The sequence below is a fragment of the Calliphora vicina genome, chromosome 1 (assembly GCF_958450345.1).
Source record: "Calliphora vicina chromosome 1, idCalVici1.1, whole genome shotgun sequence".
Taxonomy (NCBI): domain Eukaryota; kingdom Metazoa; phylum Arthropoda; class Insecta; order Diptera; family Calliphoridae; genus Calliphora; species Calliphora vicina.
The window spans coordinates 111,655,892-111,679,484 of record NC_088780.1 but is presented as its reverse complement, the minus strand read 5'-3'; the positions used below and the strand labels follow the sequence as shown (position 1 = coordinate 111,679,484).

General features: G+C 29.4%; 1 protein-coding gene across 1 annotated transcript; it reads right to left on the bottom strand.

Moving 5' to 3' along the window:
- Positions 1-10,416: 10,416 nt before the first annotated feature.
- Positions 10,417-22,084, bottom strand: Osi3 (Osiris 3). Its single transcript, XM_065501928.1, has 3 exons — positions 21,992-22,084; positions 11,051-11,226; positions 10,417-10,990 (listed from the first exon to the last, which is right to left on the bottom strand). The coding sequence occupies exons 1-3, from the start codon at positions 22,082-22,084 to the stop codon at positions 10,417-10,419; spliced, it is 843 nt and encodes a 280-aa protein (XP_065358000.1).
- Between the last annotated feature and the right edge of the window lie 1,509 nt (positions 22,085-23,593).

Below are 23,593 nucleotides of genomic sequence, written 5' to 3'. Positions count from 1 at the left end.
AGGACTAGCCTTAGTGCAATTTTCATCCCTATCGGACGACATTGATTTCAAAAGTTGGTATACTTGACATGAAATCCAAAAAATATAAATAAATTCCGTTGCTGTACTCCGTGAAAGTAAATTTCACGACTTCATTTTGAAGGCATCTGGTTTTTAGCTGCTAGCAAATATTTTTAAAAAAGAATATCCATATTGTTTTTTGCAGAGTTGTATTTGTTGTAGAACTGAGACAACTTGTAAATAAATTCGTCTGGATATAAACATATCCTTTCATGCTGTATTAATCTTCATTTATTGCGTTTCTTTTCAAGTTCTTAAAATTGAGAAGAAGGCGGTAATTAGAAAGAACTAAAAATTCGTAATATGTTTCGAAAATAACTTCTTAGTATCAGAATACATAAATACATATAATCAAATTTATTGTCATTATTTTCTCTAATAAGTCCTTTAATAACTTAAAATGTGATTTTTTTTTTAGTCGACCTACTGAAAAAGTTCATTTCCCTGTTTTTTTCGCGTATTACTTGAGTTATTAAAATTCAGTATTCTACAATATTTTCTTAAAGCAACTTGGTTTTTAAAATTTTTCATTATTGAAGACTTTATGATAGATAGAGGATTTTTCTTTTCAAAATATTCAATGTGTTTGTACAATGATAAGATAGAGGATTTTGCATTTTAATAAAATTAAATTATTTTGATTTCATTTATGCCATCTGTGACTTTTTAACGTGATTTATTTAAGACGGCTAACAATATAACATAAGATAAAAAAAATTAACAATAAACAATATTAAACAAAAAGATATAGAAAAAATGTTTTTTTTTTTTTGAGTTTTATTCCAGCTTTAACCATTTATTTTTATGCCATGAACATTATATATTCCAAAAACAAAAAGGTAAAATATTTTCATGCTAATTCAATTCAGAATCGTCATTCGCTATTTTGATAAATATTTGAAAAGACAGATGGTTTTGCATTCGAAAAAATTTAATTGTATAAGACAGAGAAATAACAAAAATGCAAATAAAACAGCAAAAAAAATTCACACCATAGAGGAGGGCTGTTTTAATGAACATTTTACCATCAAAAATTAATTTTCGTGAAAATCAAAGATAGATGGTTTTGAATATAGTCCCTCGATATGATTAACTTTTTAAAAAACCGGTCTGTTGGTTAAACGAAAGTTAGCTTTTTTAGAAAACCGTTTTAATTGCAGTTTAGATTTTAAATCTAAATATAAATAAAAAAATCCATAAAAACATGAATTTTATTGATTTATTTCCGATAAAATTCGGTAATATAACATTTCCAAAATTCGTACGAAATAATCAAGGTTTATTATCGGAATAGTCATTTAATTGGTTGAAAAAATTTCCACTGCAAAAACCATACAGCGCAGATTTGAGAAATGTCAATTCATAATTAAAGAAGTACCTGGTATTTTTTTATTTACATAAATAAAAGTCTACATAAAAATTCTTACAGACTTTAGCAATAGAATTACAAATTAAATTCGAATATAGCAATTTGCTTAAAATTAAAATTGGTACAGATTCTTCTCAGTGGATTCGCATTAGCATAGTTGGTACGAAAACTTTAACTTGCTAGAGGGAAAAAATAGCATGTAGGCAGGTGTGGAACATTGAACGATATACATACATGTCTTAAATTACAGCTGTAATAAAATGTTTTCAGTAAATCAAGGAAGTCTTGGGTTTGTGGTTATACCAAAGACATTTATTTTCCGATTTATTTGTCATGTATATACCTGATACACACAGGTTATCTGAGAGCTTGGGTTTCTTCATTCTAAAACTTATATAGGGTTCGTGTAATTTCACGACTTCAACATTTTAATAAATGGGGTACTGGTGCTGAAAATTTAAGCCATTTTGGATAATGGTATCGAAACACTCATGTATGTCACAGATAGACATAAGGACTGATATAATTAGCTGATCTTAGATTTTGATCTGAACCAAGAAAATAATATATGCCCTTGCAACTTTTTTTGAAGGTGATTTGAATAGGAGAAAACACTAAGATGAAAGTATTTGGAGCTGATTACAACATTTTAGGGTCAAAAATAATAGCTTAAACTGACTGTATTTAATTAGTATGTTTTAGATAAGATGGCGTCAAAAGCTAAGCTCCCAATTAGCATGTAGTATGAAATGAATTTGACTCTGATTGTTTTTTTTTTGCTATTATCAACTTGTTTATTGAAACCGAATATACAGTGAGCCTCAAAAGTGAGTAAACAGCAGCGAATTTTTTGATTTTTTAAGATCATGAAAATCATTATAGTCCGACTTAAATCTATATTTTTCACAACCAAAGATATTATTCAAGCCAATCTCTATCAAACCGAAACTTTAAAATTTTAATCATGGATAAATTTTAGAATTTTCATTATCTTAAAAAATATCCAATAATTTTTGGTGTATACTCACTTTTGCGGCTCACTGTATATTTTCTATTTATTTGTTTGGTTTTTGTATACATACATATATTTTACTATAAAATAATACGTACGATATTATTGTAAAGAAAAAATATTTGGGTTTGTGTAACAAATTAAAAGAAAACATAACGCCTCTCACGATTCGCAAATTTCTACATATACCTCAAAATTACTTCCGTTTTATGTCACGTACGATATATCTTTATTACTCTCCATATTTGGGACAACAATGTTTTGAAAAAACTTATTATTTTTTTAAAATAAATGGAAAATCATTTATTTCTATATAATATAATGGACAAATATCTCGATATCGTTCACTATAGTAAGTATAGCTCTCTGAAGCGATTACTCAATATCACGATTATCATTACGACGCGGATCCCGTATATACATACATATTGTGATGTTCGATAAAATAGAGAAACCTGCTCATTCAAGCATCGAGTAATTTGGGAAATCTGAACGTTCTATATGAAACTAACTTGGAATTCAGAATAACAATTTGACTTTCATTGAATACGAAGTTTTCTATATCTGGATTTTTAAGTCGTTAATATACATATACAATATGGATTTCTAATGACAGATATTTAAATTTTTTGTGCCTTTTTCATGCATTTGCACCATATAAATGACGTTCAGCTAAATTATTAAGCTCAACGTCGGCTACAACATAATTAATATAGAAAAGCGGTATTTTTGGAATATCCGTATTTCATCACTTTTTTCGTAACTAATCTAACAAAACTCAATTGAAATCATCATCAAATTGTTCAATAAAAGGTATCTGACCCTATTCGTTTCTTTGCTGTCTTACTTTCTTGCGTAATGTTGCTCCTTCTTGTTAGGAATCTGTGTCGGATGAGGATCTGTCTTCATCTTGAAAAAAATCATTTGTTTTTATGTATTCGGAGGAAATTGTGTCGTCTTTTTCTTCATCTTCAGTATCGGGATCGTACGTCTGTTTCAACCACCAACAAATTTCAGCTAGTCCAGCCTTTTGCATTTAAATCGCGTTTTCATATGTTCATTCGACTCTGAGGATAGTTGCTTGCAGTATTCGAGATGGTAAGGCAAGAAGTGAATTTTGAGAGACATGTTCACTTAAAATTTCTGGAAGTATTGCAACATTTTGTTTATAAGAGGGGGTAATTGTGTGCTCGCTTACTTCCCAACAAATATCGAATGACTTTCTTCACTGCCCTTCACGCAAGATAATCATTACCGACTAAAGCGTATTTAAATTCTTTTGATTTCATGAGATTCCGTATTTGCCTTCGCTGATTACACTGTTCTAGTTGAAAAACTACTTGTATTCGCGTAACTTATTGAATAAGCTAAAGAAAACAGAAATTCCGCAATAAAATTAACTTTAAGTAAGATTGAAACTTTTTTTTAAACTGCGCAGTCGTTCTTTTTTAGCACAATTTAGAAATTTTTGTTTTTTTAAAACGGCATAAAAAATGCAGCTTAGTGTGTTCCAAACATTTTTTTTCTGAGGCTTAAGCATAATTTGAAAGCTCATAGGGTCAAATATTTATGAGATTTTTTCAGATTTTTCGGAAGACGTTTAGCGGTCGCTCAAGTCGAGTTTTTGTTAAAAATCGCGTTTGTCGGCCTTTTTTGAGTTATCTTCATAATTTTGTTAAAAACCACGATTTTCTTTACTTTTGAGTAAACATTTTAAAAGAAAAATTTCCACTTGGAACACACTATGCAGCTACGCTGTTGATTTTTTCTACTTACATAGAAAACGAAGAGACAAACAAACAAGTCCTAAATGATTAAAATTTGTCCACAAATTTTGATTTTATTCACAAAATAATATTTCCGCTTGACAGAAAAAAAGAGTGTCAAATTCGAGAACTGTGTTATTGGGAAAATAATTTTTGGTTGATTCACAATGGCCTTGATGAAAGGGGGATGAGCAAGTTCTCCATTAACATGAGAGGATCACTTACGCAGTTGTGTCGTTTTTTGTACTGGTTTTCTTTAAATTGATTTCGATGAATCGATGAACATCAATCAGCTGTAACGTAGTTAATGCCCATTGCCTCCATCAGTCCCTTTATACCGTCCCTTTATCTAGTATAAATGTAGTAGTTATTAGATTATTTTAATTGAGTTTAGCTAGATAACATACGACAAAAATTATGAAAAACTGATTTTCCAGGATCCCACTCAAGGAAAGCCAAAAACACCGCTTTCCTTTATAGACTACTTAACAACTTTGCTTAAATTCAAATAAATTTGTTGCTGTCTTTATGAAAATTTAATGAAGTACCTTTTTAAAATAAAAAATATAAATAATCGAAAATCAATTTTTATTTTTTTATCATTAAAATGTACATACATATATTGATGATACGTTATTTTGGTTTCAGAAAATAACGATTCAAAATAACATAAGACACATAACTTAAAGTGTTATATTTTTTTTATCTAGCATATACATATTTCTAGTTTCATTGTAATCTAGATTTCACTATTTAAAGTAGTTTCCATTTTATATCGTTTTTTACTTCTCCAGTCAATATATTAAGACTTATTTTGAAGTTAACTTGAAGTTATACTGTTCTCTTTTAAAAAAATATTTTTTCCGTCCTTTATTTCTATAGAAAGCAAAAAGTATTCGAACATAACATATATGTATAACGCTGATATCGTCCGATGAGGATGGTATTCTTGGATGGACGATCGTCTATGTTATGAGTTAAACTCTAAGATCTTAATTGCAATATATTAGGAAATTCTCGTATCAGTACAAAAACTGAAGCATTTGATAAATGAACACTGTTTCATTGGGCGGAATGTACAGCGACTTATGGTGTTTTCTTTTCTGACACAAAATGTTGCCTATATACTATTGTGTACCATTTATTAAATGTTACCCATACCCTCACAATGTGTTGCATTTTTAACGATCACAATAGAACAAAATCATTACCATTTATGCAATTTTCTTTTATGTAGCTACTAAATATTAAAAAACTATACTTTTTGCTTACAAAAAAAGTGGTGCATTTCTAACCCTTTGATAAAATTGAGGGTGAAACATGTAGCATATCTTCAGGTTTTTAGGGTAACATTATTAGAAAAGAACACGACCAAACTACATTTTTTTCAGAAAAGAACACAAAGAAAGGTAAAAGGCAGAATAAATTCAGCATTTATGCCAGAAAAGAAAACACCATTAGTGTTGAATGCAATAATGCATTGTGGTGATGCATGAACTTCATGTTATCGGCTGATTTCGATGAACTGTCAACTTATCATATATGTTTTGAAGTTTTGGAATTAAAGATATATCGAGTAAAGTAGTATGTTTATTGAAATTGACGCATGTATATAAGAAGTGCGCACGAAAAAATGGTGAAAAACATTGAATTGTTTTAGCAAAATAAAAAACTTGAAAGGAAAGGATTGGACGGAATTTAGTTTGGATATAACTAAGATATGTAACTGTTTTCAGATAGGGCAATCGTATGAGAGCTAGGAGAACTAATGAACCGATTCTAACCAAATTCAATAGGCTTTGTCGTTGGGGCAATATAAGGGCTTGTATTAAATTTTGTCGAATGATCTTTGAAATTGCGATCTGCAGTTTGACTACAAGGTTTACATGGACAGACGGACATCGCTTAATCAACTCAGACAGTGTTCTTGAGCATTGGTTCTCATTGGTATACTTTTATGTGGGTGTTGGGGAAATATTTTTTCACGTTACAAACATCAGCACTAACCCAAATATACCCTCCCCACTATGGTGGTAAGATAAATAATATGTATTTGTTTTAAACTAAATTAAGTAAAAATTTATTGGAAAATATGCTATGTAGTTTGCAAAAGTATTCCTTATCTTATGACATCCTTAAAATTCTAATTCTAATTTTTGCCATGTTTTTCCCAACTGTATAAACTAATTGTTATGAAAACAAAATATAAAAATTAAGGATGCGAATTTCGATATATCCTTCTTCAAAGGACCCTTATCATATTAATTATACTCTTTCTGATAAAATTGATTTTTGGAGTAATAAATTAATGGGTGTATGAATTAAAAATGCGGGATTTTTTTAAATGTTTAACTTTTATTTTGAAACATTTGTACAATATAAATTTATTCAAAGTATTAGCCATTGTTATCTATGACCTTTTCCCATATTTCTGGCAACATATTCACCCCTATCGCCATTCAATATATCACATAAAATATGTTTCATTTTCCCATTTTTCCTTCATCAACTTTGTTCACGTGAAAAACTTCCACAAACATATCTCAGGAACGAAATCAATTTTTGTGATTGAAAATTTCAGGGGAAATGGCAATTTTCGCTTCGAGGGAAATGGATATTTCATTGGAAGCATAAATTTCACATGTTTTGCCGATAGGGGTGAAGGATTCCGCACCAATAGAACTGCTCATCTTTTGAGGCTAAGAACGAATCAAGCCAATTTCGGATACTCTGTTCTGAAGTGAAGCGTATCCCAGAGAGAGCGTTCTGCATCGATCGAAACAAATAGTAGTCGGACGGGGCAAGGTCTGGGCTATAGGGCGGTTGAGGCAAAACTTTCCAACCACTTCATTCTGAATAGGTATTGCATAATGTCATGATGGAATATTCAAACGAATCAGTTGCGTATCAGCAGCTCATAATTAATAGGACCCTTTTGGCCGGGCTTCACATACAATATCTTATATTTTGCACGCATCTATTAAAAAATATGAAATTTTAACCTGTCCATATCCTTTTACTTTTAACATGATTATCAATACTTTTTAATAATTTTATAGCAGGTAATGTGGCGCGAAGGCCAATGGTTTACAACTACTTAAATCCACATGCAGCATATTATAGACAAACTTAAAAACAAAACAAAAAGTAACATCAGCACTTCGAGGAATTATATCACACAGGACTTTGAATGGATTGCAACGAACGTACATTATGTAGAATAGTTGGTTGATGTTAAGTTAATTAATTAGTTTCATTAAAATTGAAAGCAAACATTTAGTCATTTTATAAAACTATACAAAAAAAATTAAAAAATATATATAAATTTTATAATTTTATTTTAATTTATTTTAATTTTAGTAAACACACACACACAAATGTTTTTAATTTTTTTTATTAAACAAGTAGGTTTTTGAAGAGTTTTATTTAAAAAAAAACATGTGCATAAACCAGCATAAAATGCTAAAAAAATAAAAAAAAATATATAAAAACAATCTAAAACCAATTTATATGATTAATTAAAGTAATTAAGTAAATTAATTAACAAAATATTTAAAGATTATAAGCGAATTGTAAAGCAAAAAATGTTTTTTTTGTTTGTAAAAAATTATTATTAAATTTCTTTATTATTATTATTTTTTAGAACAATATTTGTTTTAAGTTCAAAATATACATTAGTAAAATAAATAAAAATAATAAATAATTACATACTAAATAAATTCATAAATAATATATGTTTTTCTTATTTTTTCATAATTTTTAGTTTTTTGTATATGAATTGTATCCTACAATAATAAATACAGGAAACAATTTTAGTTTGAAATTAAATTAAATATAAAAATTATAACAGGAATTTTATAAACCATAACCATTGAGCAAAATAGGTTTGTTAAGAAAAATTCGAAAATAATTCATGAAACAAATATCTTAATAGAACAAGTTTTGGCAAGTGTTCGATGAGAAATTTAAATAAGTACTTAATGAAAAGATCAACAATTTCGTATACAATTGTTATAAACAAGTTTTTATTTATTCAAATTTAAATCTTCTTATTGCTTTTGTTGTAAAATAAGCCTAACTAAAGAAATTTCTTCTAAATTGAGAGCTGATAAAATAAAAATATTATATTCCATGGAATTATTAAATCTGTTTTGTGTTTTGAACATTTCCTTAGCGAAATAGATACCCGAATTTAAAAAAGATTTTTATCAGCACAAAACTACAAATCATCCAAAATGGAAATGAACAGGTTTTAATTCAATTTCAGTTTTGCTAATTTCATTTATTGCAATTAAAAAATTCTTTTTTAGTAAACATTTAATACATCCATATCCAATTCATAAATGTTTCCATTCAAAATTTGTATCCGTCGAAAGAAACATTTTGATACAGAGAAATCCAATCTTACTTAGTTTCGAGTAAATAACTTTCGTACAATTTGCTTCGAGAAATATGCTTTAATGTAAATCCTGTTAAAACCATCATGTACTGTTTAAAGCCTAGTACTCTGTTCATATTTGCGAAAAATTATGGTTTTTTCATGCGAACAATTTTACATGCTGTTTGACAGCTAGCTGTTGGTTTTAATTTCGTGCGAAAGAAGTGCTGCGTATGTTATTTCGTGTGGAAAAATAAGTATGCCCGATTTATTTCACATGTTTTCCACAATAAAAACAGAGTACTGCTTTTGCGAAATTATTTCGCATATATTTCATTCCAAATATTTTATATGTAGTTTGACAGCATTTCGCACGAAATTTTGAACAGAGTACCTAGCTTAATACAACATGGATCTCAAAGTCATATCCTCCTGGATGGCATCTACTACCTCTTGCCATAAACTGCCTTTTGGAAGTTTCTACTCAGTGCAACCAGCATCATAATATTTTCGAATAACCACACTTATTCCAGCTCATAGCAGCAATCTATGTCGCTATTAATTTTTTATTGAGTTTGTTTTACAATTTTGTTTCGCTTTTGTTTTTTAATATTATTAATTCGAAATTTTGTGTTTTGAAATGTTCTGACAATGGTGTCATTGTCACATAAAAAGTGTCTGGCAATTATCTTACCATAATTTGACAATGGCAACGTAATGTGTTCACATGATTGTCAGATGGCTGACATTAATATTGTATAACAATTTACTGACAATGCTTTTTCTGACAACGTTGCAAGACACAATTTGTAAGTGCACACAGTTGTTAGACATTTTCTGAACATTTTTGGGACAATATTGTAAAATCGGACAACCGTCTATACATAGAACCCTTTTAATTTTATTGATTTTAAAACAAAACTTACAAAAAAAGAGTCAAAGCACGCTCTCACCTCTTGTAACAATGACTGTTTCTTGCAACCGCTAAGTAGAAGTGTGCTTCCAATCAATTATTCAAGTTTGATCAGGAAATCAACCAATGAACTGAAGAGTACAAACTTTATCACTTTAGATCGCTTTGATTTGTGACAAAATTAGGCTAGTTGATATATTAATATATATCTAGCTTATATTATTGCGGAATGAAATTTTTGTTAAAAATAAGATCAATAAAATTTGATCGAAAAATCTCTTAATTTGTTAAAATTTTAGCAAACAATTATTAAATATAACAGGTTAACTGTTATATCAAAATTCTGTTCTCAGACATTTTTTAATGTTTACAGAACAGATTTATACCAAAGATAATTCGATCACGAAATCAATATTTTTGCCCTTGAATTAGCTCTTAAATATACATCACTGTTGCAACGGATTCAACTAAATTAATTTTTAAAACTTAAGATATTTCTTTAAACAATATTTAACAAACAAATAACTAGTAAGTGATTGAAAGTATGTATAGAGATATTTTTTTTAGATGAACAAATACCTTAATAATTGAAAATATTAAAAGATGATTTAAATACCTTCTTGTGAATTAGTATTAGACAAATAAATAGAAATACATAAATAACAAAACATAACAACAATAAATAACAAATAAAAAACATAAACAACAATAATTTAATAAATAAAAGAATCAGCCTATCAACCCGAAAGAACTTAAATTATATAAAATATAAATATTAAATATAAAATAAATAAAACAAAAGCCTGAAAAAATTATAATAATGAAGAGGTATAAAAAAAGTAAAAAATACATAAAAAGAAAAGAGAAAAAACTGATAAATTCCTTTTGTATCTACAAAATTTAACATCTAAATTGATTTTATAATTCTTCAGGCTTTTGACCATTAAACGCCATATCATGAGCCTCTTCGGCCAACATTTTTGCCGGCACCTCGACTATGCCCTCTATGAAACCATCTAAAGCTCTAGCCCAACCACTGCCGGAATAGCTGTCATGATGCGGCACCTCAACTATATGTTTTTTCTGTGACAACAGCTTTTTCAAGGCAATTATTACGGACAGCAACAAAGCTATTTTGGATACAATTAACGCTTTACCGGCCAACAGGAATAGACCCTTAAGTAATATGGCACCCACTATACCTGCCTTGCCGGCCATCAGTAATAAAATCGGGCCCATGTTTTTCATTTTACCACGACCCTCCTCCAAAGCCTCTACGGGACTAATGGAAACACCTAAATTTAAATTGCCTTTTGGTTCGGTATTCATAACAAAGTCAGCATTGTCACTGAATTTGTAGCGCAACGTGCGTGATCTGATAAATTTCCACAATTTGTTGGCAACTATTAGACCTAAAGTTTCATCGTCTGAGTCTATGGAACGGGCCAATAGCATGTCATCTTCGGGATCATTGGGTATGGCATCCATGTCGCTGAAATATATTTTATATATTTAACAAACATTGATTTATACTGTTTATTGTAAAACTCACCGATTTTGTGTTACTGTAACTTTCTTATTCACATCTATTGACGATTTTTTAAATATTCGATTCATGTAAACAATTAATTTCAACATCATACAAGAGTGATTATCCCTTTGACTACATTTTATATTCAGCTTTCTTAGAAATCCCTCCTCCAATTGATTGCGATTAATGGCGGGAATCTTTTAAAAGAAAGGAAAGTATGAAATTAAATAAGATAATGGAAAACAATTTTTTTAGTATACGACTAAGTAAGTATGGATAAAACGAGTATGTATATACATAAATATAGGTTTACATGTATAGACAAATATCACTTATATTCCTCATCATATGATACAAGTGTTTGTTACAGTGTTGCCAGGGGTAGCTTGGAAAAAGTTACAACATTTCTCAATAAAAGTTACTAACACACCGTACGACACGAACCGGATGATATACGTCTAAAAATATAAATTAAATCTAGAAAAATTGCGTTTTCAGTTTTTCATTTCGTGATCCTGTTTCCTTTTAAAAGGACTTAAAATTTTCAGAGGAGTACATTTTTGAAAAAATGTTTTAAAATACTTCTGATCATTTCACTATGCCAAATTTGATGTCAAATGATCAACAATGGTTGTAGAATATTTCGTAATATTTTGATTTTATCCTGTCAGGATCAAAATATGTTAAAAATGTCCTTCAAAATTTGTATCCTTGAATATCCTTTTAGATTTCCAATATTTTTTTTTCAAAAAAATAGTGAGTTAAAGATCCAAATATTGAATACCACATGCCAAAATTTCATTCTTCTATCTTCACCACTTAAGTGGCAAATAATATTTTAAATTTGCATTATTTGATTTTTTATATTTTATTTTAATATTTGATTCGAAAAAATATAACAAAAACCGTTGCGAAAAGAAACGAAGAATACTTTTTAATAAACAAGTAAAATGGTAATGTCGGGCAAGCCCGACCTACAAGCCCGATACCCTACACCGAGTATATGATTATAAAGAGTTTTCTTTTCATATAAAACTTATTTGTGTTGAATCTTATTTGAATACACACATTTTCGGTAGTGGGCCTTATATGGGAGCTATGACTAATTATGGACCAATCGTCACAAAATTTGGTGGGATGCATTGCGAATATATGAAACATATTTGTGTTGAATTTTGTTTGGATACTGACATATTTCAGAGATTTATGCATATTAATGAAATTTTCGAGAATGTTGCTTATATGGGAGCTATTGTTTACCGCTCGTCACAAAATTTGGTCGTGAGAGTTCGGCTTATATAAAAGTTTTGGTTTGAATATGTTTATAATTCAGATATTTATGAGAGCTTAACTATTTTCAAATAGGGTAATCGTATGGGGGCTAGGAGAAATAATGGAGGAATTCTAACCAAATTCAATAGGCTTTGTCGTTGGGGAAATATAAAGGTTTGTGCCAAATTTTGTCGAATTATCTTTAAACTTGCGAACTGTAGTTTGATTAAAAGGTTTACGTAGACGTTTACAGAGAGACGGACATCGCTTAGTCGACTCAGAAAATTTGGAATACCTAAAGATGGGTGTTGTAATAATATTTTTGTATGTTGCATACATCAGCCCTAACCCATTATACCTCACCCACTATGGTGGTGTAGGTTATAAACATGCACTTTTCTTAATAAAACTTTTTTGTATACTAATAATTTTTTTTTATAATTTAATTTGAATTTAATTTAATAGAATATTTGGGTCTTTAACACACTATTTTTTAAAAAGGAATTTATTGGCAACCTTAAAGGATATTAAAGGATAAATTTTTTAAAGGACATTTTTGACATCTTTTGATCCTTACAGGATAAAATAAAGATAATACAAAATATTTTACAAGTCTTCTTGTTCTTTTGACATAAAATTTGTCATTGTTGGATCAACAGGAATATTTTTTAAAAAATTTAATTCTTTGAAACTTTGAAGTCCTTTAAAAAGGACAGAGGATCACGAAATGAAAAACCGAAAACACATATTTTCTCCATTTAATTTATAGTTTCATACGTATATCATCCAGTTCGTGTCTAACGATTTTATTTCTCTTTTTGTAGTACGGTGTAATCAGAGTCCAAATTGCCTCATTCGATATCGAGTAAAACCGATCGTAATTTGTGTATTCGAGATTATGACATGCGATATCGAGCAAAAAATATAGTAAATTTTATTATAATTTCGATATAGAAATCTTTTTTCGATACAATAGCTCATTCGATCACGACTGTGGTAATTCAGCTCCAGTAGTTTATAAGTTTTATTGTATACTTAATCCCGGTATTCGTCATCACTTACACGACATTCTTTATGTAAAGCTTGCATAATATTACTTAAATTAGGAAATTGATTTAATAAATCACTACATCATTCTGATTGAGTTTTATTCTAAATTCAGCTAAATCTCCTAGATACATTTTTTCCAACTGTAAAAAGTAATTTTGATTTGACAAATTAATTTCAAAATCATTAAATTCTAAATAGTTGCTTGCGATTGTTATTACAAATTTTTAACTCTGGATTTTTGTGTTTGTTCAAATCGTTTAAAAGTTCTAGAGTATATAAAAAGGAACTCCAAATATAATTTTTTTATGCCGATGTTTAAACCATCAATTCTCCGGGACATTAGTAGGAGTTTCAAACATTTCTAAGCGAAAATATTTTATCTACACTGATTTAAATGGAAGCTATCTTGTTGCAGCTAGACTTAAAATTGTATGGTTGTCTAATTAAAAGAAATATTGGTATTTTGAAATTTATATAACCTTTTGGAGTTTCAATAAAATATACCGCGATATTTCTCATCATTTCTTCAATTGAATTTTTCTAACTTCCAACATGATTTTAAAGCCTCTAGGTGTACGAAATGACAGCTACATTGATTACATAATATTTGTTGTATCTGACGAAATCTTCCAAATGCACAAAATTGGATATTAGCCAGCACAAGAGTACATTACTAAGATCTTTCGTATTTCCAGAGTCTGTCTCAAAATGATATAGACGACCTAGGTGATAATAAATTACAAATAAGTTACACTATTGTTTAATAGAATTATCTGTGGCATGAGATGAATTTAAAGTACTAAACATTTTTAAATTTTTATGCAGAGCTGAAAAGATCCAAATAAGCTCTAAAACAAGAAAATTATACATATTACGTAGAGGTTTGAAAAGTTACGAAAAGTGTAATAAATGTAACCAAACGGCATCACTGGTTTGTTGTCAAACCATTACAATATGCTCTTGAAAACTTAAACCAACAAGTCCTTGTGAAACAATATAAGTAGAGATTAACCCTGAATTGTGTCATTTACCTTTTTCTGAACTTGAATGACAACATGTTTTAGAAAAATAACAAAGGAATATATTCTTCGAATCAAGAGATAATCTTTATTGAAATATACAAATAAACTGTGTATCTTAAATTAGATAATTAAATTAGATATTTTCAGAAAAATGTGTCATATTTTAACAAATAAATTTTAAATTCATCCTTCAATAAGTCATTCAACGCATAAAAACAATTTAGATCGAGCAAATAATTAATCGGGGTTTAGATTTAATCGGTTAATTTTCAATTATTCGATTAACCGAATAATTTCTATTTTCATTTTAAACTTAAAATAAAACCACGAATTTTGAGTACTTATTTTAAGTATTTTATTAATATAGCAAAGTTTGTAGAAGCTAAAGAACAAAAACATAAAAATTCAACCAAAATTGTAGTTGGAGAAATTGAAAGTAAGGCATGGTCAAGAATATCCAATATCTCAGTTATTTTTTTTTAGTTTTTTCTAATCATATAGAATCCTCCATTACACCATTGGAGTTCTTTCTGGATTGTTTTTAGATTTTGAATACTTTTAATAATTTCAATAAGTTTTGATAAAATACTCGTTTCAATAATGTCTCCTGTTTGTCCTCCTCCGACAAGTACATGTAAATTAAATATGTCAGTTGTTGTACTTACTAAACATGTTTCTTGGATGTTCGAAAAATATGTAATTTTACTTTAACATTTGTATTTTAATTACAAAAAATATGTTAAAGTGCAAAAAAAATAAATTTCGGTTAATCGACACCAATTAATCGGTTTATTTGTTATTAGCAAATCGTCAATTTTGAATTATTCGAACAGTTAAAGGACCAAAATTAATCGGTTAACCGATTAACGGTTAATCGATTGAATACCCTAATATTTACATTTTCACGAGTACAAATTTCAATTAAGATGAGCGACTTACCCACACTCAGGAGAATAAGAGGTTGTCTACACTCTCGGAACAGAAGATTAACCGATTCATCGTTTAAAGACATTATTCTGACTGATAGTGGTGATTATTGGTCACTGCCTGTTTGGAGACTAAGCAAGTAGATGTTGAAGATTTAAAAATGGGGAAAAGGGAGTAGTATTCTCTCAGCCACTGTCAGGCCCGAATGGATTCTATGCATCATCTATCATATTTATTGGATATGTACGTCAAAAGGATATATGCTTTCGATTGCTCTACGGATTGGCTTAATTAAGGACTCTCATCTCTAGCTTTCCAGGTATTACAACTGGACTAATGGTGGACCCAACTGTGTCGTTCAGTGAGGGAAAAAGCTGTTTAAACTAACCCTTTAGAATCCTGTGGCTTTGTCTCAATGCAACTTATTGACCACTATTTAGCTGAAGTAACAGCGAGTCTAAACAAAAGAATTTTTAAAAGGTTAGATTAAACCGAATGTTCCTCTCAATGTAGGGAGTCCTTAACCAAACCATTGAGTCGCGTGATATAAAGTGTAACCTTTTGACGTCCATATCCAACAAATATGCCAGATCACGCATCTTGGATGCTAAATGTGGTGCATAATTCCATCTTTATCCTATTTACTATTTATTTTCTCTATATATAAAGAAGTAAATCAAATAAGAAGTTAAATGGCGTTGTATTTGTTTTATTTTGACTATCAATGGAAAACAACACTGGTTCGTATACTGACCAGTTAGCAAAAGAGATAGAAAACAGTGTTTAAAAAGCTACGATAACTAACAAATTTTTAACTGTTGCTACAACTACTGCTTCAAAAAAGTGTATGTAGCGGTAGCAGTAGCATTTGTCTTTTTTCGTTTTCTTGTTTTTTTTAAACTACTGCTACCTTCAAAATATAAAACTCTTAACAGAGCAGTAGTAATAAAACATGAATTGTAAATGGAGTAGTAGCATAAAAATACAAATCATTGCTACTGATCTATATCGAGTTTTAATTTTTAAGGTAGCAGTTGATGCAGCAGTTAAGGTAGCAATAAAAGTAGTCAAAAAAGAAAATCTTCAGTCATAACACCAAAATTGACAGAATTAAACACTGTGTGTTGTTTTTGTTTTGAGAGAGTTTGAAAGAATTATTCGTTTTTATTCGTCTCAGATGTTCGTGTTGCTAACAGAAACATCGTGTTTTCTGTGTGTATAACAAAAAAGCCGAACTTTTGTTTACAACACGACCAACTTACACAAATATACATTCACAACAACAACACATAATATACTTTTTTGGCTGAAGATTTTTATTTTTGACTTATTTTATTGCTACCTCAACTGCTACTTAGCTGCTACTTCAACTGCTACTTAACTGCTACTTCTTCTACTACCTCAACTGCTACTTATATTACTACTAAATTTTAAAAGTAGCAGAATTAATAAAAAACTAATGACTGCTACATCAAAACTTTTTCTTTTTTCAGGTAGCAACAGAAAATAAATTACTCTGCTACTTTTAAATTTTTCTTTTATTAGTACTACTACAACTACTGCTACCAAATTGTGAAGGTAGCAGTAGTAGTAGTAATTATTGACTCCGAGTTTTTATTAATTTTTTAACTAGACTACTTGTGTTTTTTCGTTGCTACTGCTACTTGTAGTCTAGTTTTTTAAACACTGATAGAAAATACATTAGAAATTCATGATCAACTTTAATAAAATTAATAAAAAAGTGATTTTAAAATCCTAGTAAATTTAATAAATTTAATTTTACAAATAAATGTTCTTTTGTGGTATTCCATATAAGTAACACCTAACCCCTTAAGGGTTAATAAGCCATAAATTGTGATAATATGAAAAGTCTACAAGTTCATTAACTTTGTCAACATTATGAACTTAATGCAATAAATTCGAGTACATAACCATATTAAAATTTTAAGTGTATTTCCCAATAATTTGCATAACTTAATCGATATTAGGGTGTGTCGATTTAGCAATCGTTATTGTGCCATAGAATTTTTGATAGCTTTTGGCATGAGGAAAAAAATTTCCACTACGACATATCAAAAAAATAATTTACGAGGCGCTCAAATTTCAGAAAAATTCAAACAATAGAATTTTTCTCAACATTTATTTTTAACGTTTTTTTAGTAGGTAATAAAAAAATCGGCTGATTTAATTTTTTTAAAACATATAAAAAAATGATTTTGTTGATATGTGTTTACGCAAAAAACAACACTTAGCGATTTTCCTAATTTCCCTGCAAATCCTATTTCCCTCAATATATACTAATGCAGAAGGCTATGTGTTGCAGTATACTTCCACTTGTCATTAAGTACTAAATCAGTCGTAAAGAGTCGTAAATACTTCTGTTTGAGTGATACAAATCTAACTTTAACCTGTGTACATCGCTATCCTAATTCTATTGTTCCTTATTGGTAAGAATCCATTGTCCAAATAATTTAATAAATAATTAGAAAAATTCCTAATCCTTTGGTTTTATTCATTCCTTTCGTTTCATATTTTTTGTTAAATTATTCTGAGTACAAAATCTAAACGATTTTGTTTTGGCTCAGAGAGTTTGAACATCCTTCCAATTCATCCAGCCATTTCCCCCTTCACACAGCTTCGCAGCTTAACAATATGTTTTATCGAACAATCGAGCTTTACAAATCGACCCACCCTAATCGTATTTACGACAATTTGAGTGTTGACAAAAGTCTACATTATTAAAAATAGATTTATTTACTTCTTGAATGTTACCATGAAATTAAATCAGAATATTGGCAAAATTAGTTAATACTTTTAGACATGTGCATTCAAATGGAAAAAGCTACCCTTTGGTATGGATGTACGAAAGTTTGTCTATGTTTTCTTCTAAGTTTATGAATGCTAAAGTTTAAAGTTTTGGAAATAGCTATTTGTTTATTTGTGGTTATTAAAGCGCTTATGTGTACCTATCATATGATAGGTACACATTTATCCTTATCTACAATAAACAGTTTTGAAATATTACGACAATTCAACACAATTTAAACAAAAGATCTCCCTTAGTATACATATTGCAAGACAAAGAAACCTTGTTTACTTGACGACAATATCAAAATATGAACAAAGTGTTTTAACACTTAGCCCCTTGTGGACCAAGGCTTTAAATCGTTGAAAAAGTTTTATTTTTTTTTATGAAAAAGAAGGACTTCAGGAAGTTATTTGCAAAATTTTAACTTTGTGGAGGACCTGCAAGGAACCGAAAGGGACCTGCAAGGATCCGAAAGGGACGTGGTACCGTTGGGTCAGCATCAGCCAAAAGAAAAAAAATCATAGATTTTTGTTTAAATTTTATTAATATATTGATTAGTTTTGTAACTTTTATAACAATTGCTATTACAAGTCTATTTTATGGTATTTTACGAAAAAGTATTTTTTGTCATTACAACATAAATAAACACCACAATGAGAACATAAAGTAATTCACTGTTATTCTGAGTAAGCGAGTTTGCCAATAGGCAACAAAATATATTATTCCAAAGGTGATAGTGTACTTCAAAGTACTTTTGTTTTCATTTTGTAAGCTTATAAGTACCGTCGGTCGACAAAGGGTTAATACCACATTCTAAAGGCATTGTTTTCTTATATTGAGTGGTAGCAATCTATTAAACTCATGGTTTTTGAATAATAACACTGTGCTCGAATTTGACACTTTTTTTCTGTCAAGCGGGTTAACCTAATTCGAGTACGCTGAATCCAGTGGTGCTAACCTTTTTTTCAGGTTAGCTCTTGTTTTCGAGATATACCGTTATTTCGAAAATGGAGGAGGTTGCACAGTATATATTCGCGTATCTCAAAAACGGTTTAGCTTATTAAATAATCTAAAAAAACCGAAAATCCTTTAAGTTAGACTGAAACTTTTTTTAATCTGGGCTGTCGTTTTAGAAATATAATTTTTTTTGGCAAAAACAAAAAATAATTTCTTAGCAAAATTTCGAAATTTTTGTTTTTTAAAACGGCATAAAAATTGGAAAAATGCAGATACGCAAGAGAGTGTTCTTCATTGGATGCCTTCGTCACTTCAATTCAACTTCTATCGCTCTAAATTCCCATTCTATGCACAAGGTGTGAAATTGATGCAGACAGGTCACTTTACAAATGATCTATGCTATCTGGTGAACAGTTATCTTAGTGAAAGCCATACTTTCTTCACTTCAATCATCACTAACAAAGTCGTCGGCAAGGCTATTCAAAACGTGTATGAGGGCAGAAAAAATCCTACTAGTCTTCTATGGACATTTTCATTCTAACTGAAACGTAAAAATCAAAACTCTATGGCCCTAATTTTGTAAATCACGTCACCAAAGTGATGTTTATGTGCAAAGTAAAAACAACGTTTCACACATTTTAAAAATTTGTTTTTGTTTTGTGTACACAATTTTCAAATTATGAAAGGCAAATCATTTTTTAGTTTCCCGAACTTTTTGATTCTCGGGAATAGGGAAATTCTTTGTTAAGTTCCTGGGAATTTCTGAAATATATAATTATGATGTAAATTAGAAATAATTAAAAAATTCATATAAAAACTTAGTCGAGACTTTTCATCAAGATATTAATTATTGTAAGGCAGTTATGAATGTTCAAGTCATTTTCTTAGGGAGACCTTGTATGGGGACTAGGGACAAATGTTGCTCAATTTGCGTCATACTTTACAGTACAATTTCAGAGTACTTAAACTAATTTGTGCAAAATCAATATATTTATGGCTGCTTAAACAGTATTCCGGGGGGACATTTGTATGGGGACTAGGTGAAATCATCGACCAATATTGCCTATTTTCAATACCAAGTATTTGTGGAGAATCTTAGAATAAGAATTTCATAAGGTCTCCGAATATACATATATACATTTGTGGATCTGCGATGAATATTTCGATCTTTTTTGAGGGTGATACAAAATTCGGTTTTTTATTTCTACATGAGTGTGTAGGTTATACAATAATTTGGTTTATTGTTTCATATTTAATAATCTGTCCATGATTTCTCCCAGCAATGGTGTAATGGTAAAAGAATTGCCGCCTACAAAATTAAGCAAAAATGTGTTTCGTGCAAAGAGAAATAGCGAAACTAATTTTTTTGTATCGGATATTATATAAAGTTCACATCCGAAAATCACTTGAATACACATAAATGTCTTATATACATATATCGTTATCAAGTTGAAATTTAACATTCGTTATCCCCATATACATAAAAATACCTTTACCGAATTTTATGAAGATCGGGCTCATATAGGAAAAACTTCCAAACAACACATTAATTTTCATACATATCTGAAAAATGTCTTTATCAAAATAAAATATTACTGACATCTGTAGTATTTATTCACAAATGATACTACTAGATTGTGTGAATGTAGGTCCATATTTAACCTTAGCTCAATAATCTATTTTCAGATTAAAAATATTCATAATATTCATATTTTTATCAGGTTTAAATTTGACATAATAATATTACCCATATATACGAAAATCGATGTATGGAATTTAATGTAGATCGGCCTATAATTGGTTTAGCTCCCATATAAGGACCACTCTCGAAAAACACATTAAACTTAAAAAAATCTATATAGAACCAAACTAATACTCATATCAGTAATTTGTATCTAAAAATCACACTACTGGAATATCGTCCCATAACTGGCAACAGCTCCCATATAAAGTCCATTTTTTATAATCACTATAATACAAATAAATAAACGTTATTGAGATAAAATTCAGGCCAAATATTCCTCAAATACATAGAAATCACGTTAAAATATTTAATTTAAATTCATTAAACGCGAATATGTATCATCTATTTTAGATATAACTCATTCTCAAAAACATTTTTTTTTGAGGTTTGACTAAATATATTTGTTTATACTATTTTTCTTCATTTGTGTTGAATAAGGAACATATTAAACCAATAGGTTAATGCTAACCAATTATTAACTACATATATAAGTAGTTAAATACCACATTTTATTCCTATTATAATATTTCAATTATAAATTGCTGAATTAGATAACATTTTAAACATTTAATATGAATGTTAAAGTGTTTATACCAATGTAATTTCTATCATATTTAGTTGGAGGGTATTTTAGACTCGGCATAGCCGAATATAGTACCCTAATTTGTTTTTGTGTGGAGTGGTTTTGAACTTTTATGAGACAGGTTTTATTTGGTTATCGATTGTTGCTTTATATAACATTTGCAAAGTTTGCTGTTTTAATTTAATAATATTTTCTTATTTCTTCTCCATAATAAATTTCTTAAATCAGTTTTAAACATTTAATTAAATTAAAAACTTTTCTTTGTCAAATTACTTAAAAACTGTGAAAATTTACAATGCAGTTACATTCTGTTGCATATTTACTTACAAAGTTCACTTTAATATAGTAAAATCGTAAGAAAGTTCTAAACATCCATTTAAGAACAATATTTGCGAAAAAACAATGGAAGAAAGACTAAGGAAATGTAAATGAAAAAGAATACTACACAGTTTTGGCACATCACACAAAAAATGGAAACAAAATCGTCTCAAGGACATGAAAAATCTCATTGAATAAGAAAATAAACAAAAGCAACAGTTACAAAATACGCATTAAATCTTTATAAGAGTTTGATTATTATAATTTTTTAATTAATTACCGCATTTTCGTTAGCACTGATGGCAGGAGTAGCGCGCACAGTAAGGACAATTGTAGACACAAAAGTACACAATAATACCAGAGTTTTCTTCATGTTTCCTCCGTATGTTTCTTGGTTTAATGTCGAACTTAGCTTAGTTTTTGGTAATTGAATTAAATATTTATCTTTTCACTTTTTCGTTTTGTTAATTGTATTAATTTAGTTTTCGTTTTATATTTTTGGTTATCAACAAGTCCTTATATAAAAAGACATTTATGCATTTTGTTTTGTGTTTGTTACTGCACTTTAATTCCGAAGTTTGGTAAATATGTTTAATGTCATTTAAATTACTAAAGCTAGCACCGAGCACTTATACTTTATACTCCTTGAATTTCAAAAACACTGACAAAATGTCAAAGCCACACACGCACGGACTTATGCACTTGTAAGCTTAAAGTTTTAATCCTTTTCGTTGGATTTGAATTTTTTTTTTTGGTAACGTTTGTTTTAGGTTGTCTTCAACTGATGCTCAAACTACAACCTCGAACTTCAACTGCCACTACTACTGCTTCGTCTACTTCTACTAGTTCGACGACAACAACTAAGTGGATTTTATGCGTGGAAAATGTGATGACATCGTCGTGATATAAGAAAACCTAATGCGATTTTTCGAGAGTGTGATTAAGATTTTATATGAATCAACAACTGCTGCAGCAGCAGCAGCAACAATTGCAAATGCTTAATAAACTTAAACTTTTTGCTTTGACTACATATTCAATGGCAAAGCTGTTTGTTGTTGTTCCAGCTCCTAGCTGGAAAAACAAATGCTGCTCTAAAACAAAATACAAGGAATTTCCATTAACAGCCACTTTTAGCCTGCATTTTTCTATATTGTTTTTGCAATGGAAAAACTAACTCGTTTTGTGTGCCATCACAATCTATGTGCAACAAGACATTTCAGTGATTGTCTTATAAAGTTTCCCAAAACATAGTGTTATGGATTTTATGCTGAGGGTATTTTATATGTTGGCACAAAACAGATTTAGTGAACATTTTTATAATCATTTTTCGAATAACAGTGATGTGAAATTAAGTGATTGTGTTAAAAAAAATATTGTCTTCTCTAGAAGAGGCCTGCCTATGACGGTCCTGCGGTGTCCTTACCAACGATGTAATTATAAATGGCTTTTGAAAAAATCAATCTTCAAAACTTCCAGCTTTTCATTATTCATACTAGAAAATAACTTCACTACCTTCTTGTCGACTAAATAAGTCCAAGTTCCGAGAAAAGCAAGTAAAAAGTTAAGGAAACAGTCAAAGTCTTCTCCTACAATTTTATGAAAATCATAGACATTTAACACCTTCGAGGATTTCATCTTGTTCTAGTTCAACACTAGATAAAATGTTGTTAGCATACAGCTTAATTCCTTAAGAAAATCTTGCCTGATTGATACAACGGTCACTGAGTCTTTCCGGATCGAAGATATAAATGTAGTGGGGACTCGTTTTTACAGCCGTTAAGGTGGTTAGCGATCTGAGTATTCCAGTCCTAGTACAATGTGTTTGTTAAACATTTAGTGAGAAGGAAAAGCCTTGGAAAGTTTCCAATTGGACATAATATTT

What these genes read in the sequence shown, in the direction of transcription:
- Osi3 (XM_065501928.1), bottom strand. Translation starts at nt 22,084, where the DNA reads ATGAAGAAAACTCTGGTATTATTGTGTACTTTTGTGTCTACAATTGTC. An exon ending in TCAGTGCTAACGAAAATGCG is followed by an intron (nt 11,227 to 21,991) that starts GTAATTAATTAA and finishes TTCTTTTAAAAG; the next exon opens with ATTCCCGCCATTAATCGCAA. An exon ending in GTTACAGTAACACAAAATCG is followed by an intron (nt 10,991 to 11,050) that starts GTGAGTTTTACA and finishes AATATATTTCAG; the next exon opens with CGACATGGATGCCATACCCA.